General features: G+C 50.6%; 7 protein-coding genes across 7 annotated transcripts; 3 read left to right on the forward strand and 4 right to left on the reverse strand.

Annotated features, from left to right (window-relative positions):
* Positions 1-135: 135 nt before the first annotated feature.
* PPTG_22824 (hypothetical protein) lies at positions 136-730 on the forward strand. The gene has a single exon (XM_008906637.1). The coding sequence runs from the start codon at positions 207-209 to the stop codon at positions 612-614; it is 408 nt and encodes a 135-aa protein (XP_008904885.1). The 5' UTR covers positions 136-206; the 3' UTR covers positions 615-730.
* Positions 731-2,066: 1,336 nt separating this feature from the next.
* Positions 2,067-3,323, reverse strand: PPTG_22825 (hypothetical protein). Its single transcript, XM_008906638.1, has one exon. The coding sequence runs from the start codon at positions 3,111-3,113 to the stop codon at positions 2,769-2,771; it is 345 nt and encodes a 114-aa protein (XP_008904886.1). The 5' UTR covers positions 3,114-3,323; the 3' UTR covers positions 2,067-2,768.
* On the forward strand, positions 2,845-4,935 carry PPTG_11342 (hypothetical protein). The gene has a single exon (XM_008906639.1). It carries the CDS (start codon positions 3,205-3,207, stop codon positions 4,816-4,818), a length of 1,614 nt encoding a protein of 537 aa, XP_008904887.1. The 5' UTR covers positions 2,845-3,204; the 3' UTR covers positions 4,819-4,935.
* Positions 4,936-4,973: 38 nt separating this feature from the next.
* PPTG_11343 (hypothetical protein) lies at positions 4,974-8,019 on the reverse strand (the record flags this gene model as incomplete). Its single annotated transcript, XM_008906640.1, has 4 exons — positions 4,974-5,057; positions 5,121-7,013; positions 7,068-7,136; positions 7,225-8,019. The coding sequence occupies 4 exons, from the start codon at positions 8,017-8,019 to the stop codon at positions 4,974-4,976; spliced, it is 2,841 nt and encodes a 946-aa protein (XP_008904888.1).
* A 15-nt stretch (positions 8,020-8,034) lies between these two features.
* On the reverse strand, positions 8,035-11,575 carry PPTG_11344 (hypothetical protein). Its single transcript, XM_008906641.1, has one exon. It carries the CDS (start codon positions 11,524-11,526, stop codon positions 8,167-8,169), a length of 3,360 nt encoding a protein of 1,119 aa, XP_008904889.1. The 5' UTR covers positions 11,527-11,575; the 3' UTR covers positions 8,035-8,166.
* Positions 11,576-11,664: 89 nt separating this feature from the next.
* Positions 11,665-13,963, forward strand: PPTG_11345 (hypothetical protein). Its single transcript, XM_008906642.1, has 2 exons — positions 11,665-11,796; positions 11,865-13,963. Exons 1-2 carry the CDS (start codon positions 11,750-11,752, stop codon positions 13,837-13,839), a joined length of 2,022 nt encoding a protein of 673 aa, XP_008904890.1. The 5' UTR covers positions 11,665-11,749; the 3' UTR covers positions 13,840-13,963.
* Positions 13,964-14,212: 249 nt separating this feature from the next.
* On the reverse strand, positions 14,213-16,120 carry PPTG_11346 (hypothetical protein; the record flags this gene model as incomplete). Its single annotated transcript, XM_008906643.1, has 1 exon — positions 14,213-16,120. The coding sequence occupies one exon, from the start codon at positions 16,118-16,120 to the stop codon at positions 14,213-14,215; it is 1,908 nt and encodes a 635-aa protein (XP_008904891.1).
* Positions 16,121-16,381: the final 261 nt, after the last annotated feature.

Genomic DNA, 16,381 nt, shown 5'->3' on the forward strand with positions numbered 1-16,381 from the left:
TATGTACTGAGGCCACTGTTAACTCTACGAGTCATGTACTGAGGGTTTGTTAACTCACCGGGTACTCCGCACCCATGCGTGGAACACACCAGGTGTAAATCCGTGTAACCCCGTTACATATTCGACATCGTCGCTCCTTCCCAAAAGCGGCGGTTCACCTTGAGAGACAACATCATTTCAAGTGGAATGGTTAGAATGCTGCTGCAATGAAGTCACAGAAGATGGCGAGCCTTGCTAAACAGCCGGTCAACTGCATTCGAGGTGGGCGGAATGAACTGGACGCCACTATACACTCGTTCCGCCACGTGCTGTTTCTTGAGCGCACGCAGAGCGGGATCAGCAAAGCCATCACGGTGCTGTTGTCTTCATCACGGTTGTTTGGACGACCCACCACTGGCTTCACAAACGGAGCCAAAAAAATTTGCTCCATTGCAGTAAGCTCCGTACCCTTCCCAAGCAGGGCCTTCACGCAAGCGTTCTCAAACACTGCGATTGTTTTTCTTTTTCCTAGTTGCCGCCGCCGCATACGACGCGTCCGGCGCCAAGGACACTGCGGCAGAATGATGCCGCTTGATGACAGCGTCAAAAATGTCGCGAAACATCAAGCAGCGTGACCCAGCGTGTCGCTTGGCGCAACACAGGTCTCAAAGAAGTGCTTTTTCTAAAAACAAAAAAAAATAGAGATTCAAAACATTTCCAATAAAAATAAAACGAGCCATTCAAAACACAATAATTCTTACCGAGATTTTGCCATAGGTTAATATTGCATAATTTACGCATCAGGTCCTGAATCTTGTTCAACAGGGAATCTTAGTCGGTCATGAACCTCTAGACGGCGAGGATTAGGCGGTGCGATGCACAGCCAATGGGTGGGCCAGCCAGATATGAGAATGATTGGTGTTTACGGAACCAACGAGGTAGTTGGTGTCGGCAATGTCTCGGTTGAAAAGCGGGTACCCCTTCGAGAAATTTAACGTGACTAGCAGAGCGACCGTTGGCTTCGTCATCAATCAGTGGAGCGAATGAAGTAGCACTTTGTCAGCGCAGCCATTGTGTTCAAGAATGGCAAACACTACGAGATTGTGCACCGGTAGGAACGTCCACCCGTCAAACATGATGCCAAATTTGACGGGAAATGCCAATCCGATGTCGATTTCGACCTCTCGCACGACCAAGCCGGCGTACCTAAGAAGGTTTCCGTCGGAATCTTCTCCAATTTGGTGCACTTGACCACATTAGCATTTTTGCACCACGAAAAAGGGATATTGCAGGCAGTTATACAGTGAAGCCAGCAGAGAACCGTCTGAGACTTTTGGTCAATAAAGCTGACCGGCGTAGCGGTATTGGTGCCACTTGTCATCTTAGGAGCCACGAGTCCGGTTGCCACTTCAGGACATGATCAAACAGGCTGCTTTAGCATGTCTTAGGTGCTTGCTTCCGCACGACAGTGCACTAGCACCGTAAATGGACAGTTGGCTCGTCTTAATCGTCTAGGATGATCTTATAAAGTAGCTGCAGCCTTGGTCCGGGATAAATGGTTGTTGGTCGCCATGATGATACGAAAATGAGGCGAAGAGAAGAAAGAACCAATATATCGGTAGCTAGGTTGCTGTCTACGGCAAGGTTCTACAACCAATGCTTTGAAATGCAACATTAATTCAGATAAATAAAGATAATTACACATAAAACACACTTTATATGAGAAATATGTTTTTTTTCTCGTCTCGAATACTTAGCAAAAATACTAAGTATACTACTGTAAGTATACGAGCCGTAAGCTATTCCACAATTTTCTAGAAGCCGAGAAATTAATATTTCATATACTAAATAATATTTCTGTGTATTTTCCGTACAATCGTGCCCTAGTGTGTGTGGCACAAAATAAGAAATAAAATACAGGGGTCCCAGGATATAAAATAATCAATTACTGATCTTATTCTCTGCCAGGCAGAATCAATAATTGCTATGAAAACACGGAATATATTCTCAATTCCGTCTAACATGCCCCCCCCCATGCCATTGTTGATCGCCACTCGGGAGTTTAAAAAAGTTTAAAACCTCGATGCTAGCGTTTGTTTACCACCACGCTGAGGCATTTGAAATACTGCAGGCAGACTTCAAGTAAGACCATCATGAGTTCACGGTTGCTGACGACAGACCGCCTACGGCGGTTCGCAACGATTTTCAGCAAAGAGCGTTGAGACACCTTGCAGCGTTACAGTAGGTACGTAGTGATGATGGCCAGTGTCTACATGTAGTTTTTATAAGCTCTTTGGTACCTGCCTTAAAAAGTTTTACAAAACTAGCAAAGTCCATTGAAAGCTTCCTCAGCTACTGCACGTTCGAGCATGGAAACTTGAGCCGGGTGCACTATCGTCGTCGATCACACCGAAAACCATCCCACCTCAATCGAGCATTCCGCTCGTACCAAATCAGCAAAACCAACTGACATCGATCAACGGAGCGCACTTCCTGTGAACCTCAATGTCGCAGGGCGTCAGCACCCCAGATAACCGTCGTGGACGTTTCGGACCGGGATTTTTCTGCTACGATCGAAAGCATGCTTGAGTACAGGCTTTTACTTGTCGATATTATGCTACAGTATCCATTTACGAGCAGACTTCTGCTACACCCGTAAGATCGAGCCGCTCCCAGCCGTTCGAGTCTGGTGGCGATGCATGCATCCACATCAGCTGCTTCCACAGTTGATGGCAATCTTGACGCTCAGTTTGAAGTCGTTCAGAGCCTATTGCTGTGGTCCACATGTTCTAATTGTTTTTTAGCCAATGGATGCGAGGTGGGATGCGGTGGATGCTAGTGATTGGCTGGACCGTGCGGTGCATGGTGCGACTCCTGTCGGCTACTACCACATAACGCCGCGCAGCTGGCGTGAAGCCAGCCAAGAGGCCGCACTGGCGTGGTGAGCTGGTCCATGGTTGACTCGAACACGCGACGACTTGGAGACGAACTTCGACGATGTCACCACTTCTATCGTTTTCACCATATAGGGAACGCGAGGATACTGGCGCCTGATGTGAAAGTGTTACGACAAAAATGTCGTCCGTTCGTCCGTAGTGAATACACCTTGCCGAGTCGTTGGAGCGCGAAACCATCCATCTCTGCCTTTTCCAAACTTTCGACGTGAAGACCACGTGCTGGAGCCATCACCGGCGGTTGCACTTTGAGCTGGATTTCTATGCCAAAATGCAACTGATACTCGGGGATCAGAGCGGGTATAACGCAGCCATCCGTTGCCAGTTAAGAACTCTCCGTTGTATCCATTATCACCGGTTGCTGAATCAAGGTGACCCGTTTTTCCGCCCTCACTCCGTCCGTACCAACTTTTGTATTCTCGCCACACGTCGTCCCTTCGAGTCAGTCAGGCACTCGAGAAAGCGCCGTCGGGCCCTCAAAGCGCAGTCCGCTTACCAGTCCAGGAACCCTCGCGTAGCCATGAAGAGCGACTTCATCGGCGGCACCATCGCCGTGATCTCGGCCTTCATGTCCATCTTCGGTGTGAATCTGCAGAAATACTCGCATGACAAGGAGGAGCTTCGCGCCGTACAGCGCCCGTACACAATGCGTCCGATCTGGTGGGTGGGTATGATCTGCGTCGTTGGGGCGTCTCTCGGCGACTTTTTGGCGCTCGGTTTCGCTCCACAGACACTCGTGGCCTCACTTGGCGGTGGCTCCACCATTTTGGGCAACTGTCTGATGTCGCACTTCTGGCTCAAGCAGAGTCTGTACTTGACGGACATTGTGGGCGTCGGTTTCGTGTCATTGGGCGTCGTGGTGCTCGCTGCTGCGAGTGAAGAGGACGAGGGACACTACCAGATGGACCAGATCTACGCTCTTATGGAGGCCGCGCCTTTCATTCTCTATGCGCTCATTACGACAGCTTTCTGTATGACGCTGTACATGCGTGCTCGTCGCTCTAAAGCCCCAGCACTGCGTGTAGCCAGCAACGACAAGGAAGATGCGCGTGTGGATGACGTACAGGAGAAGAAACGTGAGCTCGCATCCAAGCAAAAGAACTCGGAAGGGTCGCCGGCGTTGGATGAACCAAGTAAGAGCAAGGGAGCCATGATGTCGCCCTTCCCGTCGCCCATTTTCGGTAATCATTTGTCACTCTCCCCCATGGACAACGACGTGAGTGATCACTTGGACGAAATCGAGTTGTCGAGCCTCAAAGTCGGCAAGTACGACGAGAGCGAGATCGAGAAACACACGCTCATTATCGACCCAAAGTTGCCACTATATTGGGCTGCTATCTCCGGTACAATTGGCGGCCAGTCAGTGTTGCTCGCCAAGTGTGTGGTGGAACTCATCTCCTCTACCGTGTCGGGTGATAACCAATTTCAGTACTTTGGTACTTATGTACTGTGTGCGGGTATGGCGGCCACATTGCTGACCCAGACCCACACACTCAACCTGGCCACCATGTGCGGAGACACCATGTCGTCGTACCCTGTTTTCCAGGGCTTCTGGATCACCATGAGTAACATCAGCGGCGTCGTGTTCTTCCAGCAGGCAGGCAACTTCACCAAAACCCAGTGGGTTATGTTCCCTACTGCTATTCTCTTGGTGGCAGTGGGTATCTATCTGGTCTCGAAGCACGAGAAGTTCGGCAATTTTGTCAAATACTCGATCGCCATGCCCATCAGCCTCAGCAGCCCTCGCCAGCACGATATTGTGGCGCAGTCGTTTGTCTTCCGTGTGTCGACGCCTCAGAAGCTGCAGGAAGAGGAATACGCCAGCAGTACGGAGAGCAGTGACAGTCCTGACGAACACTCCAGGCGAACATTGGAGGTAGTATAGGCTAGCTGACTCGGTTTGGCACTTTTAATGAAAAACCCGGAAGAATGGGGCTGATGAAGCTAGTTTGGTTGCAAAGCTCTGCGTAATATACTGGTCGTCGTGAATTTGTGCTTTACATTGAGTTTGTGTGTATTTATTTGCTTCTATGATGTTGTCTATCTGCCTACGTGCGTTCGTAGATGAGATAGCGCGATGGTAGCCTTCTCGTGAGTCGGATCCAGCTCCAGAATGCGGCGTAACTGAGCATAAGAGCACAAGATTGTCAATTTGCTGACGGTTCTACAGGAAAGGGTAAAGCGTACCAGATGCTGCGCTTCTTGCGGTCGATCCAAGTGTAGTAAGGCTACTGAATAATTGTAGATCGCTTTGACGTTGTTGGGCTGAATGCGCTTGGCCTGTTTGAACGACTCGAGCGCTTCTGGAAATTTGGTCTGGGCCATCAACGCAGATCCTAGATTTACATGAAGAGAGGCAAAACTCTGTCCACCAGGAAGGGCTAACGCTTTCTCGTAGCAATCGATAGCAAGGCCGAGGTGGTTCTCTTTGTGGTGCTGCAAGCCTTCGGCGTACAATGTCTGGATTTGTTTCAATGATTCGGGATCGGGAGGTTCGTTCGCCACGTCAGATTCTCCCGTCTTGTGCTCGGGTTCGACTTCATTCAAACTACGTGTAGACGAAAAGACTTGCTTGGACATTGAAGGTCCTTGATGTGATAGCCTGTTTGAACCTCGCTGTAGATCATTAAGGTTTGCGGCTCGTTGTCTTACACCGATGCCATCGTTCACACTGCCTTGCTTCGAATTCAAAATCTGTTGGTGTGACGTAAAAGGTCTTGGAGAAACTGCAGTCGCAGGCCTTGTTCGTGTTGCCGATCGGATTCCAGTTTCAGTTCGCAAACTTTCAAGCTTCCTGGTACTGTGATTTTGAAGGTGTCTGGCAGAGAATGATGCGCGCTTTCCGTTGATTCCTTTGGTTTTAGAACCCCGCCTTCCACTTTTGCCACCACTGGCCACCCGCGAAGCCTTTTTTCCAAGTCCTGGCTCTGCGTTTTTGCTAGGTTCATTTTTATTAGCGTATTCCCGACGAACCAATAGTCCCCGAACATGACACTGTATGGTCGTGGCCGCATTGATTTCGGTTAGCATATCTATGAGCTCGCCATCCGATCCAAGTTGGCTGCTGCCTTGACGACTTGGCATCGATTTGACTTCGTCTGCATCGTCACCAGTAGTATCAAAATCGTCTTCATATGACTCATCCTCTTCTTCTTTTCCACTTTCTTCTTTTTCATTACTCTCCTCTTTCTCTTGATTCTTAACTGAAATTTCACCTTCTGCATATTCGTCACTTTCTTTTGTATCGGTCACGATAGGTTTGTCCTTAGCTAGTGAAGTCTCTACATCCATTGATTTTATACGTGAAGATACCGCTGATTCTTCAAATGTCTGTGCAGGGCTCCAATTATTTGAAATTTGTGTCGGAGGTAATCGCTCAGTGTGTGCTCGTTGAATATTTTTCGGGATACTAAGCTTCCTCCGAACACCTCCGGCACTAAAGCTTCCTCGGAATGACAACCTCTTGGATAGCGGCGATGGTTCCACAAATATTGATCCACCAGAGTAAATTGCTGTCGCAAGAGACCGAGACGTCAAATCAAGTGGTAAAGGCTTTCTTGTCGAGCTTGTCAATGGACGATCCCGTCTGTCTTGATGATTCCCAGAGAATGTGAGAATTTTTTTACTATCGGCTGGTAGTTGCAGATCTTCTGCTTTTTTCAATTTTTGTGAAGTCAACAAACGGTAGTTCGCATTCAGCGCTGGTGGAGCCAAGTCGAGTGAAAACGCCTGACGTTGTCGTCCTGCTGACTGCTTAAAATTGATATTCTCCATTTCAAGCCCTCTCTTCTCCGAAGAACTGGCATTACTGATCAAAGCTAGACTTCGAGCAGATTTCGCAGTTGGAGACGGAGACGAGAACGATTGTCTCGGCTTCGCAGTAATCGCTGCAACTACTGTGTCCGTGTAAGTTGAGGATTGTTGACTTGCTTTTGCTGCCTTCTCTGCTAGGTAGGCAGGGATGTTGACAGTGTGTTTGGAATCTTCAATTGCACGAACTAAGTTCGACGCCAACATCACGACTCGGTCTTGTGTAGCATGGACAGTAACAGTTTTCTGAAGTAGTTTTTCCAGGTTGAACTGAACAGCAATGTTAGTAAAATCATTAGCACAGACATGAGAAAGAATACTTACCTCACTCATCATATACGCATAAAGTGGTGATTCTTCCACCAGCGCTGACAAAATGGTCATCACACAGACCTACAGCGTGTAATGGAAGCTAGTTAGTAACAAGCTTCAGTTTAGTAACTAACGCGTCACACACAGATATCTCCATGTTTCGCTGTACCTGCAAGGACGTATTAAAGCGAAATTCGCGCATGGTACTTGCCAGCTCGGGTATAATTCCCACATCCACCATTTCCTTGAGTACTGGTCGCTGTCCATGCTCATCCCTTGCACTGGAATTGATAAAACGAAGAAGACTATGCAGAATGTCCAGCTGCGCTTGCATTTGTTGCTTGCTAGCTTGAAGCGCTCGAACAATCGCAGTCATGTGCTCTTGACTCGCACTAACACGACGTTCTCTCGTTCTCTCGGGTTTTCCACTCCCCATCAAGTCTGACGACGTGCCAATCGACACCTTCCTTCCAAGACGACGATTCTTTCCTGTCTTTCGCAGCGGTATTCCTCGTTCTCCTTCGTGCTGAGGGACATAATGAACTTTGTTGGTCACTCCAGAGCGTATCGGTTCAAGTGGTAATCGTCCGACTTCCACGGCTGTGGTCCCTCTTGACTTCGCTAACACATCTAACAGAAAAGCACTAGCTTTCGACCGTGGTGCGCGAACAGGTTCAGCCACTTGAGGCGTGATGTGGACAATAGTAGCCGACCGCTCCTGTAAAAACCTCGGTCGCAGTGACTTGTCTCCTCCATCTTCCACTTCTTCTTTAGTTGATGGCATTGTCACTCGTTCTACAGCACTCGAGGACCGTCGTATCAAATGCTGTCGGGGACGCATGGGACTCATATGCTCGAGCTCAACCACTGTCATCATTGTACTTTGGGTCAGTGGTTCCAATTGCTCCAACGTGTCCATCTCGTCGTCCTCTTCATCTTCTTCTTCTACGAGTGGCTGGATCATGCTGATGTCTCGACTCTCCTTCCGAGACAACATCAGACCTCCAGCTCTATGAATGGCTAACGTTAAAAACTTCAACTTTGTAACACGAACAAAGGTTGTTGAAATCGTGAAAAATAGACAGGAGTTACGATCGCTACTTCTCATTCTCTAGCTTGAGCGCTGCTTCTTCGAAGACGACGAAGACTTGGACGAACTGCTGCGTTTCTTGCTTGAGCTGGACGAGCTCGTCTTGCTGCGGCTGCTGCTACTGCTGCTCTTGCTCTTAGACTTGGACGAACTAGACGAACTGCTCTTCTTGGCCTTCTTAGCCAAATCGTCTTCGTCCTTGCTACTCTTGTTCTTCAGCTCGTCGTTCTCGCGCTCGATCATGCGTGTCAACAGCTCTCCGCGCTTCTGGAGCTCGCCGATGGTCCGCGACTTGAAGAACCAGTCGAAGCGGAACTGCCAGGCCTTGCGGATCTCATCGCGGATCTCCCCCCAGTGCTCCAACGGGCCGTACTTGTTCATCATGACCACCAGGAAAACGTCTTCTTCTAGGATGTAGCCCTTGCTCTTGTAGCCAGCAGGATAGTGCAACCGCATGTCACGAAGCGGGTGGCTGTAGCGACTACACTTGCGCGCAAGAGCCTGCTTCACGACTTCATTGCGCTCCAGTCGCTTCTCGCCTCGCTCGATCTTCTCGATGTACTTGGCGTGGTCCTTCAGCTCAGTGTAGCGAGACCAGAACGTGTCGTAGTATCTCTCCACCTGCACAGGATCTTTCCCAAGAACCAACGAGACTTCCTCGCACACACGCGTCTTGTCAGCACGACCGTAGCGCTCGCAACTGTTGATAAACTGCTTCAGATCCCGTCGAGTCCAGTCTCCAAAGCCCTCCTTCTCGAGTTCTTCCAGCTCCTTGGCATCTGCAGCGTCCATCTCCGTCTCATTAAGCTCCTTCTCAAGCGCAGCAGACCGCGCGTCATCTCCTTCTCCTTCCTCCGCCGAGTTCTCTGCAGAGTCTTCTCCCTTGGCCTTGCGCGCCTTAACTCGAGCCTCGTCAGCCTTGGCTTCCTTGATAAGACGTGTCAACTCCTTCCGTCGGTTCTCGACCTGTGTCTTCTTCGTAAGTAGAGCCACCATACGCTCATGCTGGAAGAACTGGTAGTCGTGTACAACCGGCACTTTGGCAGCGTCAGATCCGGATTTCTTGGGCTTCTTGGGCTTGGACAGACCTGCTTGTTGACGGTAGTACTCGTCTTCATTGTAGTTGGACTTGCGTTCACGCTGAGGGAGAGCGATGAAGGTAGACGGGAGGATGTCGCCGTTGTTCGTGTCCTTCGAGAACACCTCGCCTTCGAATTCATAAAGACTAGAGACGCTGGCGTTGCCATTGTCACCCGACAACGAGAAGTTGGCCAAGTTGTGCTGCATATCAGCTGCGATCTTGCCCTTCATCGCCTCTGTGCGCTCTTCACCACGAGCCAAAATGGCGTCGATATCATCGTCCGTAATCATAGATCCACGAGCATTGAAGATCTCGTCGGCACCGAAGCGCACCATCGTCATCAGCTCGTCCTTGGAAAGCTTACGGTTCTGCTGCGCCAAACGACCTTGTTGAATGATAGCGGCATCCAGATACAGCTTGCGTTCAGCACGCTCCACGATCTTCTCTTCCACTGTGCCGTCCGTGATGAATCGAAAGACACGCACAATCTTTGTCTGGCCGATACGATGAGCGCGATCCATAGCCTGTAGATCCACCTGCGGGTTCCAGTCCGAATCGAATAGAATGACAATGTCGGCCGTGGCCAAGTTGATACCCAGACCACCGGCACGTGTACTCAGTAAGAAACAGAACTTGGAGCTTCCTGGAGCGTTGAACTCCTCCATCATATTGTCACGGTCTTCACCCTTGGTGGATCCATCGAGACGGCAATAATCATGACCGAAGTAGCGCATGTAGTCCTCGAGAATGTCCATCATGGACGTCATTTGGCAAAAAATCAGGACACGCGAGCCCTGCGCTCGAAGCTTGGGCAGAAGTTTGTGTAGAAGCGTCATCTTACCGCAATTCTCCCAAAGATGCGGACCTTCCTGGTACGGTGGACCAGGCTCAGCGCCTTCGAACAGGTACGGGTGGTTGCACACCTTACGTAACTGCATCAAAATGTTAAGCAGACGCACACGGTCACTGCCACCAATAGCGTTGAGGTGCGTAGCGTCACGATGCAGTACGCGCATGTACCACTCACGCTGCATCTCGGACAGACCGACGTACAGCTTGGTCTCGATCTTCGGAGGCAGCGAGTGCTCCACGTCGGCCTTAAGACGACGCAGTAAAAATGGTCGTAAGATGGTATGCAGCTTCTTAATCACGTTCTCCTGTCCTTCCTGCTCGTCTACATTGAACCAGGCGTCAAAATCCTCAGAATCCGAGAACACATCAGGTAACAAGAAGTTCAGCAACGCCCACAGTTCGTGCAGGTTGTTCTGCAACGGTGTTCCGGTGATTAGCAGTCTGTGCTCCACTTTGAACTCACGCACGACTCTGGAGAGCTTGGAATTCTCGTTCTTGACTCTGTGAGCCTCGTCAATGAGCAGATATCTCCACTTGATCTTCTGCAATGTAGCCTTTTCAATAATAGCCACCTCGTACGACAGCACCAGAGCATCAAAGTCCTGCTTCACGACTGTCTCCTTCTGCACAGCACGTTCATCCTTACTGCCCATGAACTTGAAGGCTTTAATGGACGGACACCATCTCTTGAGCTCCCTCATCCAGTTGCCCACTGTACTCTTCGGTACAATGATAATATGAGGTCCTTCGATGCCTCTAGCCTCTCTCAGATAGGCCAGAAGAGAGATACTCTGCAGGGTCTTACCCAGTCCCATCTCGTCTGCCAAGATGCCGTTCACGCCGGAATCGTGCAGTCTGATCATCCAGTTGAGTCCCTCCAGTTGGTATGGCTTCATAGTACCGAACTTGATGATAGACGGCTGCTGGGTGATTCTCGTGTAGCGAGCATCGTCCATATCCTGCAACGCCTGAGCGTCGGCCTGTTTGCTTCCTTTGCCGCGCTTCGAGCCGGCCTCTTTGGCTGCCTTGGTGCGGGACATTTCCTTACCCAAAGCACTACTGCCACCCATGAGGAAGGACGTGAAAACGTCGGATTGAGCCATGAGGAAGGCCATTTTCTTCTCTCTAGCGGACTTGCCCGCCCATTCAGCATCCTGAGTCAGAGACTGCTTGACTAAGTCCAAAGATTTGCTCTGACGATCGCGCTGTTCTTGAAGCACAGTCTCTTCCTCTCTACGCAGCGCCTCCCGCTCTTCCTTGGACAAAAGCGTCTTCTTGGTTTCCTCCGGAGTGTCGTCCATATCTTCGTCGTCTGCAGTGTCATTGTCCTCCACCGAGTCGCCTCCGTCCATAGACGCATCGTCCTGGACGCTCTCGACTTCATCCTTCGACTTGGGCGAGGGGGACGCGCTGCTGCTGGGGCTCGAACTCGGGCTGGACTCCGCCATTTCTGCTTTGGCGAATGATGGCTCGAGGGCGGGTAACGACCGTTTGGCGCGCGAATTCAAATAAGTACGAATAAGAAGTGGACCACATTCGGATAAGGTACTGTAACAATCATGTTCTCCACCTGAAATGTGCGATGTAACAATCGTGTAAGCCACATGAAGTTACTGTTTTTGCTTGGTTGGAAGACCGTCACTTGTGTATCAACCGTCGTAGAGCTCAATTATGAATGAGCATGAGCAATACGAGGCGCAGGCGCCGCAGCGACCCGAGTACGCTCATCAACACCAGCTATTCACTGCAATATGTAACTGACAATAGCTTTTTCGTGGTAATTCAGACGTGTGCGTCCGCGTCGACTGGAACCCGACACATTGTCTTACCTCAAAGAGGTGACGGAGATGCTGACGCAGCAGGGCGAAGACTCGACTGCTGACGATGTGGAGCTTCTGCTATGGAACGTTCTGGAGGAGCTTGCACCGCGTGCTGCCAGTGCTGCCTCGGACCGCCACGCCGGTGAGTTGCTGGAGGTTTTCCTGCCCAAGATGAGCGACGCGCAGCTGCGCTTTTTGCTGCACAAGATGGCGGGCTACATGAGCCATTTGTGGACCAACCGCTACTCGTCCCATGTACTGCAACATTTGCTGTCACGTGCTAGTGTCGTGGTGGCTAAAGAGGTGGATGGAGACGAGGAGGAGCAGAATAACGACGAGGACGACAGGATGAAGGAGATCCCACCTATGAGCGACGTCATCATCAATATGGTCAAAGAGGTGGAGAACGAGTGGATCACTCTGATGAATGACGTGAGTGCCAGTCACGTGCTACGCTCTGTGCTTGCAGTGCTGGCTGGGAAGCCTCTCGTGCCCGAGAAACGTGGCAAAAAGGCCAAACACCGTGTTGTAACATTCACAGAAGCTCGTCCTGGCAAGGATGGATCGGAGGTTACCTACGACGTACCGGGCTCGTTTGAAAAATTGTTTAAAGAACTGCTGGCTGTGCTGATCGAGAGCCCGACGCATGAACTACAGAACCTGCTGTACGATCAGAACTCGGGTCCGCTGATCGCTTCGGCGCTGAAGCTGGCACCTTCGAAGAGCCGGCGGAAATTAGCGGAACGTATTCTTCAATGGGAGGACGAGGACGCGTGCGAGCGCGGCTTCTATGACTTGGCAGCCGATGCCGTAACCAGCCACTTGCTGGAGGCTCTGTTCGAGAGCGGCAGCGACAAGTTCTTCTCGAAGGTGTTTCAGCGCTGTGTGCGTGGCAAGATGCTGCAGCTGGCTGAACACAACATCGCCAACTACGTCGTTCAGCATGCCATCAAACTTGTGCGTACCGAGGCTCTAGCGTTGGAAGTACTCGAGGAACTGGAGGCTTCTCTATGGACGCTGTTATCCATGGGTCGACCTGGTGTTATCTGGCGTGTGGTGGAGATGTGTGTCAAGTTTAAACTGCACCAAAAAGAAGTATTCGAGGCGCTTGTGAGCGCTGTGGCCAAGCAGGAGAGCAAGAAGCCAGAGGCGGTTCGTAAGAACTTCGTGGCATCGCTGCTCAACGTCCAGCTCTCGACATCTGCTACGTCGGCCAAAGTGCAGTTGAACGTCATGGGCGCCAAGATTATCGAGCAAATGCAGCAGTTCGAAGCTGGAGAGTATTTGACGCCGCTGTACAAGGGCATTCTCTCGTTCAACTCTGTACAGCTGATGGCTCTGGCCAAGGATTCCACTGGTAGCCGCTGCATTGTGGAGCCTATTTGGGAGTCTAAAGATCCCAGTACGGCGTGGGTTCGGGAGGAGCTGTACGAGCGATTCGTGGGCAAATTCGGTACGCTGGCTATGGATCGTCTGGGTGCTTTCTCGGTCATGAAGTGCTATGAGGACCTGCCGCTGGATAAAAAGGAGGCAGTTGTACACGAACTTCTTGCTGTGGAGACGCAACTTAGCGGAAGCCACTTTTCGCAGCTCGTGATGAATACGTGCCACCTGTTCGAGTACAAGCAGAGTCGCGAGAAGTGGGAGGCGCTCTATACGAAGAAGCAGAAGATCGCCGACCTGTTTAAGGATGTGGTGGAAGGTGACGAAGCACCTGAGGAGGGTACCAAGACGCGTAAGAAACACAAGAAGGAGAAGAAGTCCAAGAAACGCAAAGCTGCTCAGCTCACTGAAGAGGAGGCCGAACAACGCAAGGAGGAGGTTGCGAAGAGTGCTGATGTGGCTATGATTATGGATGCACTGCGGAGTGGCGCTGCTGGCAAGGAGAAGAAGACCAAGAAGAACAAGAAAAGCAAGAAACACCGGAGTGATGAAAACTAAATCGCTAGTTTATGCTTGCCAAAAAACAATAGAGATGATACCTCCGTATGAAAATCCATTGCTTTTGTCTAGGCTCCTCCAGCTTGAAACTACTTAAGTACAAGTACATTTACTAAGAACCTGTAGTCATGTTTTCATATCCTTCGGTTTTGATCTCGTCAAACCTGATCTTGAAAAGTTGCTAACCTGTTTCATGTCGACAATTTCCTATGCACAATTCCACTCTTGCATCTAGTGCATGTATTAAAACAATGCTTACAGAAATCAGGAGCATGACCAAAGTGAAGGAGAATAACTAGCTTGGCCACCGTTTTAGTCACCGTACTAACATAACAAACCACTGGAACTTTAGCAGTATTCCTTTCAGACCACGCTACACTTTGCTATAGCACAACCGGAACCTACCGTACTCACCCCAGGGAATAACGGGCGAATTATTCCTCGGCGCACCTGAGGCTGGTTGGGAATGCCTTGCGGCAGCCTTTTCAACTGATTTACGCTTGGCACGCAGACTCATTTCTCCCACGTACGGAATTTCTTCTGCTGTGAATGTGCTCGGCCCTGTAGTCACCAGGATATCACCTCTGACAGCCAGCCGCCCATTTCTGTGGAACTCGATACATGAGCGCACATGGTAGGACGGAGTGCCTACTTCCAGTGACCAGCGGAAGATCTCGAGGAAAATGACCAGTTGGCCCGGTGCCTCGACGCGCATTTCACCAAAGTAATCTCCTTGAGATCCTTCTCCGGCATACGACGAGATCCCGTTCGGAAACATACGAAACACGCGAGCTTTGCCGTCTAGCACCAGGTGCATACAATCCAAACGTCCAGCCAAACTTTGTGGCGCTCGAACACGAACAGACCTGCTTTCAATGTCAATCGCTAGCTCAAATCGGACGACTTGTGACATAAGCTCGACCAATGAGAACAGCGACACATCCGGCACTCTCGGATCAGCATTGATCTTGCGACCAGGAGAAGAACTAACCTCGTTGACATCCCACTGGACATCGTCCATGTCCAAGACCCATTGTCCATTCCAGCTGCGCTCGACAGCATTGCGAGAAGGGAAAGTCATCTTAAAAGTGGCGTTACGCTCGATAGATTGGGAAGGGCTGGCCGAGCTCATAGTGCTAATATACGTTTCTCGCATCTGAGCAACAAACATGTTCCATCCAGCGAAACTTTGGCCACTTAGGATATGCCGCACTAACGGTCGACGGCTGTGGAAACATTCATGCGAATACACCGCTGCAATCACTTGTTCCGCCACGTTGGACAGGCTACGCAGTATAGAGGCCGCAACTACCTCAGTGTTTAGACGCTTCTCTAGTTCATGCAGAAACTGAATAAAACATGAACGGATCGCCTTCTTGTCCAATACAAGGGCGGCGTTGAGACAGAAAAACTCTCGTACCCAGCCAAGCGTCTCCCCAGAGAACAACCACAGCACCGTCTGGGAGGCCACTCGAAGTAAAGTCTCCAGCTCTAGCGGGAATATAGCGCCTCCAGCAGCTCGTAAATTCTCCTCTATGCGAGCGTGCTGAAGCAGTAGCCGCGAGAAACAATCCATCTTATTGGCTTTCTTCGCGTTCGACGTCGACGTGGTAACAGTAAGCATTTTGAGCTTGATCGAGTCCACAAGTTCACCCACAAACGGCGCATAAAGTCTTACAGGAGCCCAGCGGACGAAAGCGAAAACTAGAGCCATATTCTTGGATACCGCCACGGCGGGCGCATTGACGTGCTCCCAGAACAATTTATCTTCGAGCGGGTGTATCATTTCCTGACCACTTGGCCTTGTCGAAGGAATCCGACGCTGACGCTTGGCATCATCATCATCATCATACGAATTACCTCTTCGCGAGGAAACTCTCCCACTCCACGCTGTATTAATAACGCCATGTTCGCCAACGATTGGCATCACGCTCGCGTTATGCGCCGGCGAGTAAACACTTTGCTGAAGCATCTGATTCGACATGCCCATAGCCCGGAGAGTGCTGGGCGACGCACCTCCGACTTGAAGTCCAAGTGGCTCTCCCTTCACTTGTTGCAGAGTCTGTCCCTTGGCCAATTGCGCTGCAGCATGTGCTTGTGCAGCTTGCAATTGATCCAGTGGTGCTCGTCGGTACGAAATGACTGTAAACTCAGGCGACGATACCACATGCAGCACGCGATACAGCTGAGTGAACGCCTCTCGACTTGAAATGGTCGTGAAATTGTCGTCCATGTCCACGGCGACGCGTTCCATCACATACGCTTTCAACGTATGTTTCATGAGTCTCTGCGCCTTGTTAGCACCGCTTTCCCAGTCGTAGTACCATCTCGGAAACGCTTTACTATTCAGGTGAAAGACTAAAGGTTTCTCCTCATCGGACTCAGCCTCCGAGCCTCGGATCGTGACCACCAACCCCGAAGGGCGGTCCAACACCCCGGCGATCCATTGACCGTCAAGATTGGATTCCGTCTGCACGCCCTGCTGGATCTTGTCCACCTCGACGCATTCTCCGGGGCGGAGACTCACATCGTTAACGGCTTC

Source organism: Phytophthora parasitica, assembly GCF_000247585.1.
Source record: "Phytophthora parasitica INRA-310 unplaced genomic scaffold supercont2.24, whole genome shotgun sequence".
Classification (NCBI taxonomy): domain Eukaryota; phylum Oomycota; class Peronosporomycetes; order Peronosporales; family Peronosporaceae; genus Phytophthora; species Phytophthora nicotianae.

Coding starts and splice junctions, on each gene's coding strand:
- PPTG_22824 (XM_008906637.1), top strand. CDS start 207: ATGAAGTCACAGAAGATGGCGAGCCTTGCTAAACAGCCGGTCAACTGC.
- PPTG_22825 (XM_008906638.1), bottom strand. CDS start 3,113: ATGGTTTCGCGCTCCAACGACTCGGCAAGGTGTATTCACTACGGACGA.
- PPTG_11342 (XM_008906639.1), top strand. CDS start 3,205: ATGCAACTGATACTCGGGGATCAGAGCGGGTATAACGCAGCCATCCGT.
- PPTG_11344 (XM_008906641.1), bottom strand. CDS start 11,526: ATGGCGGAGTCCAGCCCGAGTTCGAGCCCCAGCAGCAGCGCGTCCCCC.
- PPTG_11345 (XM_008906642.1), top strand. CDS start 11,750: ATGAATGAGCATGAGCAATACGAGGCGCAGGCGCCGCAGCGACCCGA. Junction 11,797..11,864: donor CAGGCGCCGCAGCGACCCGA/GTACGCTCATCA, acceptor GTGGTAATTCAG/ACGTGTGCGTCCGCGTCGAC.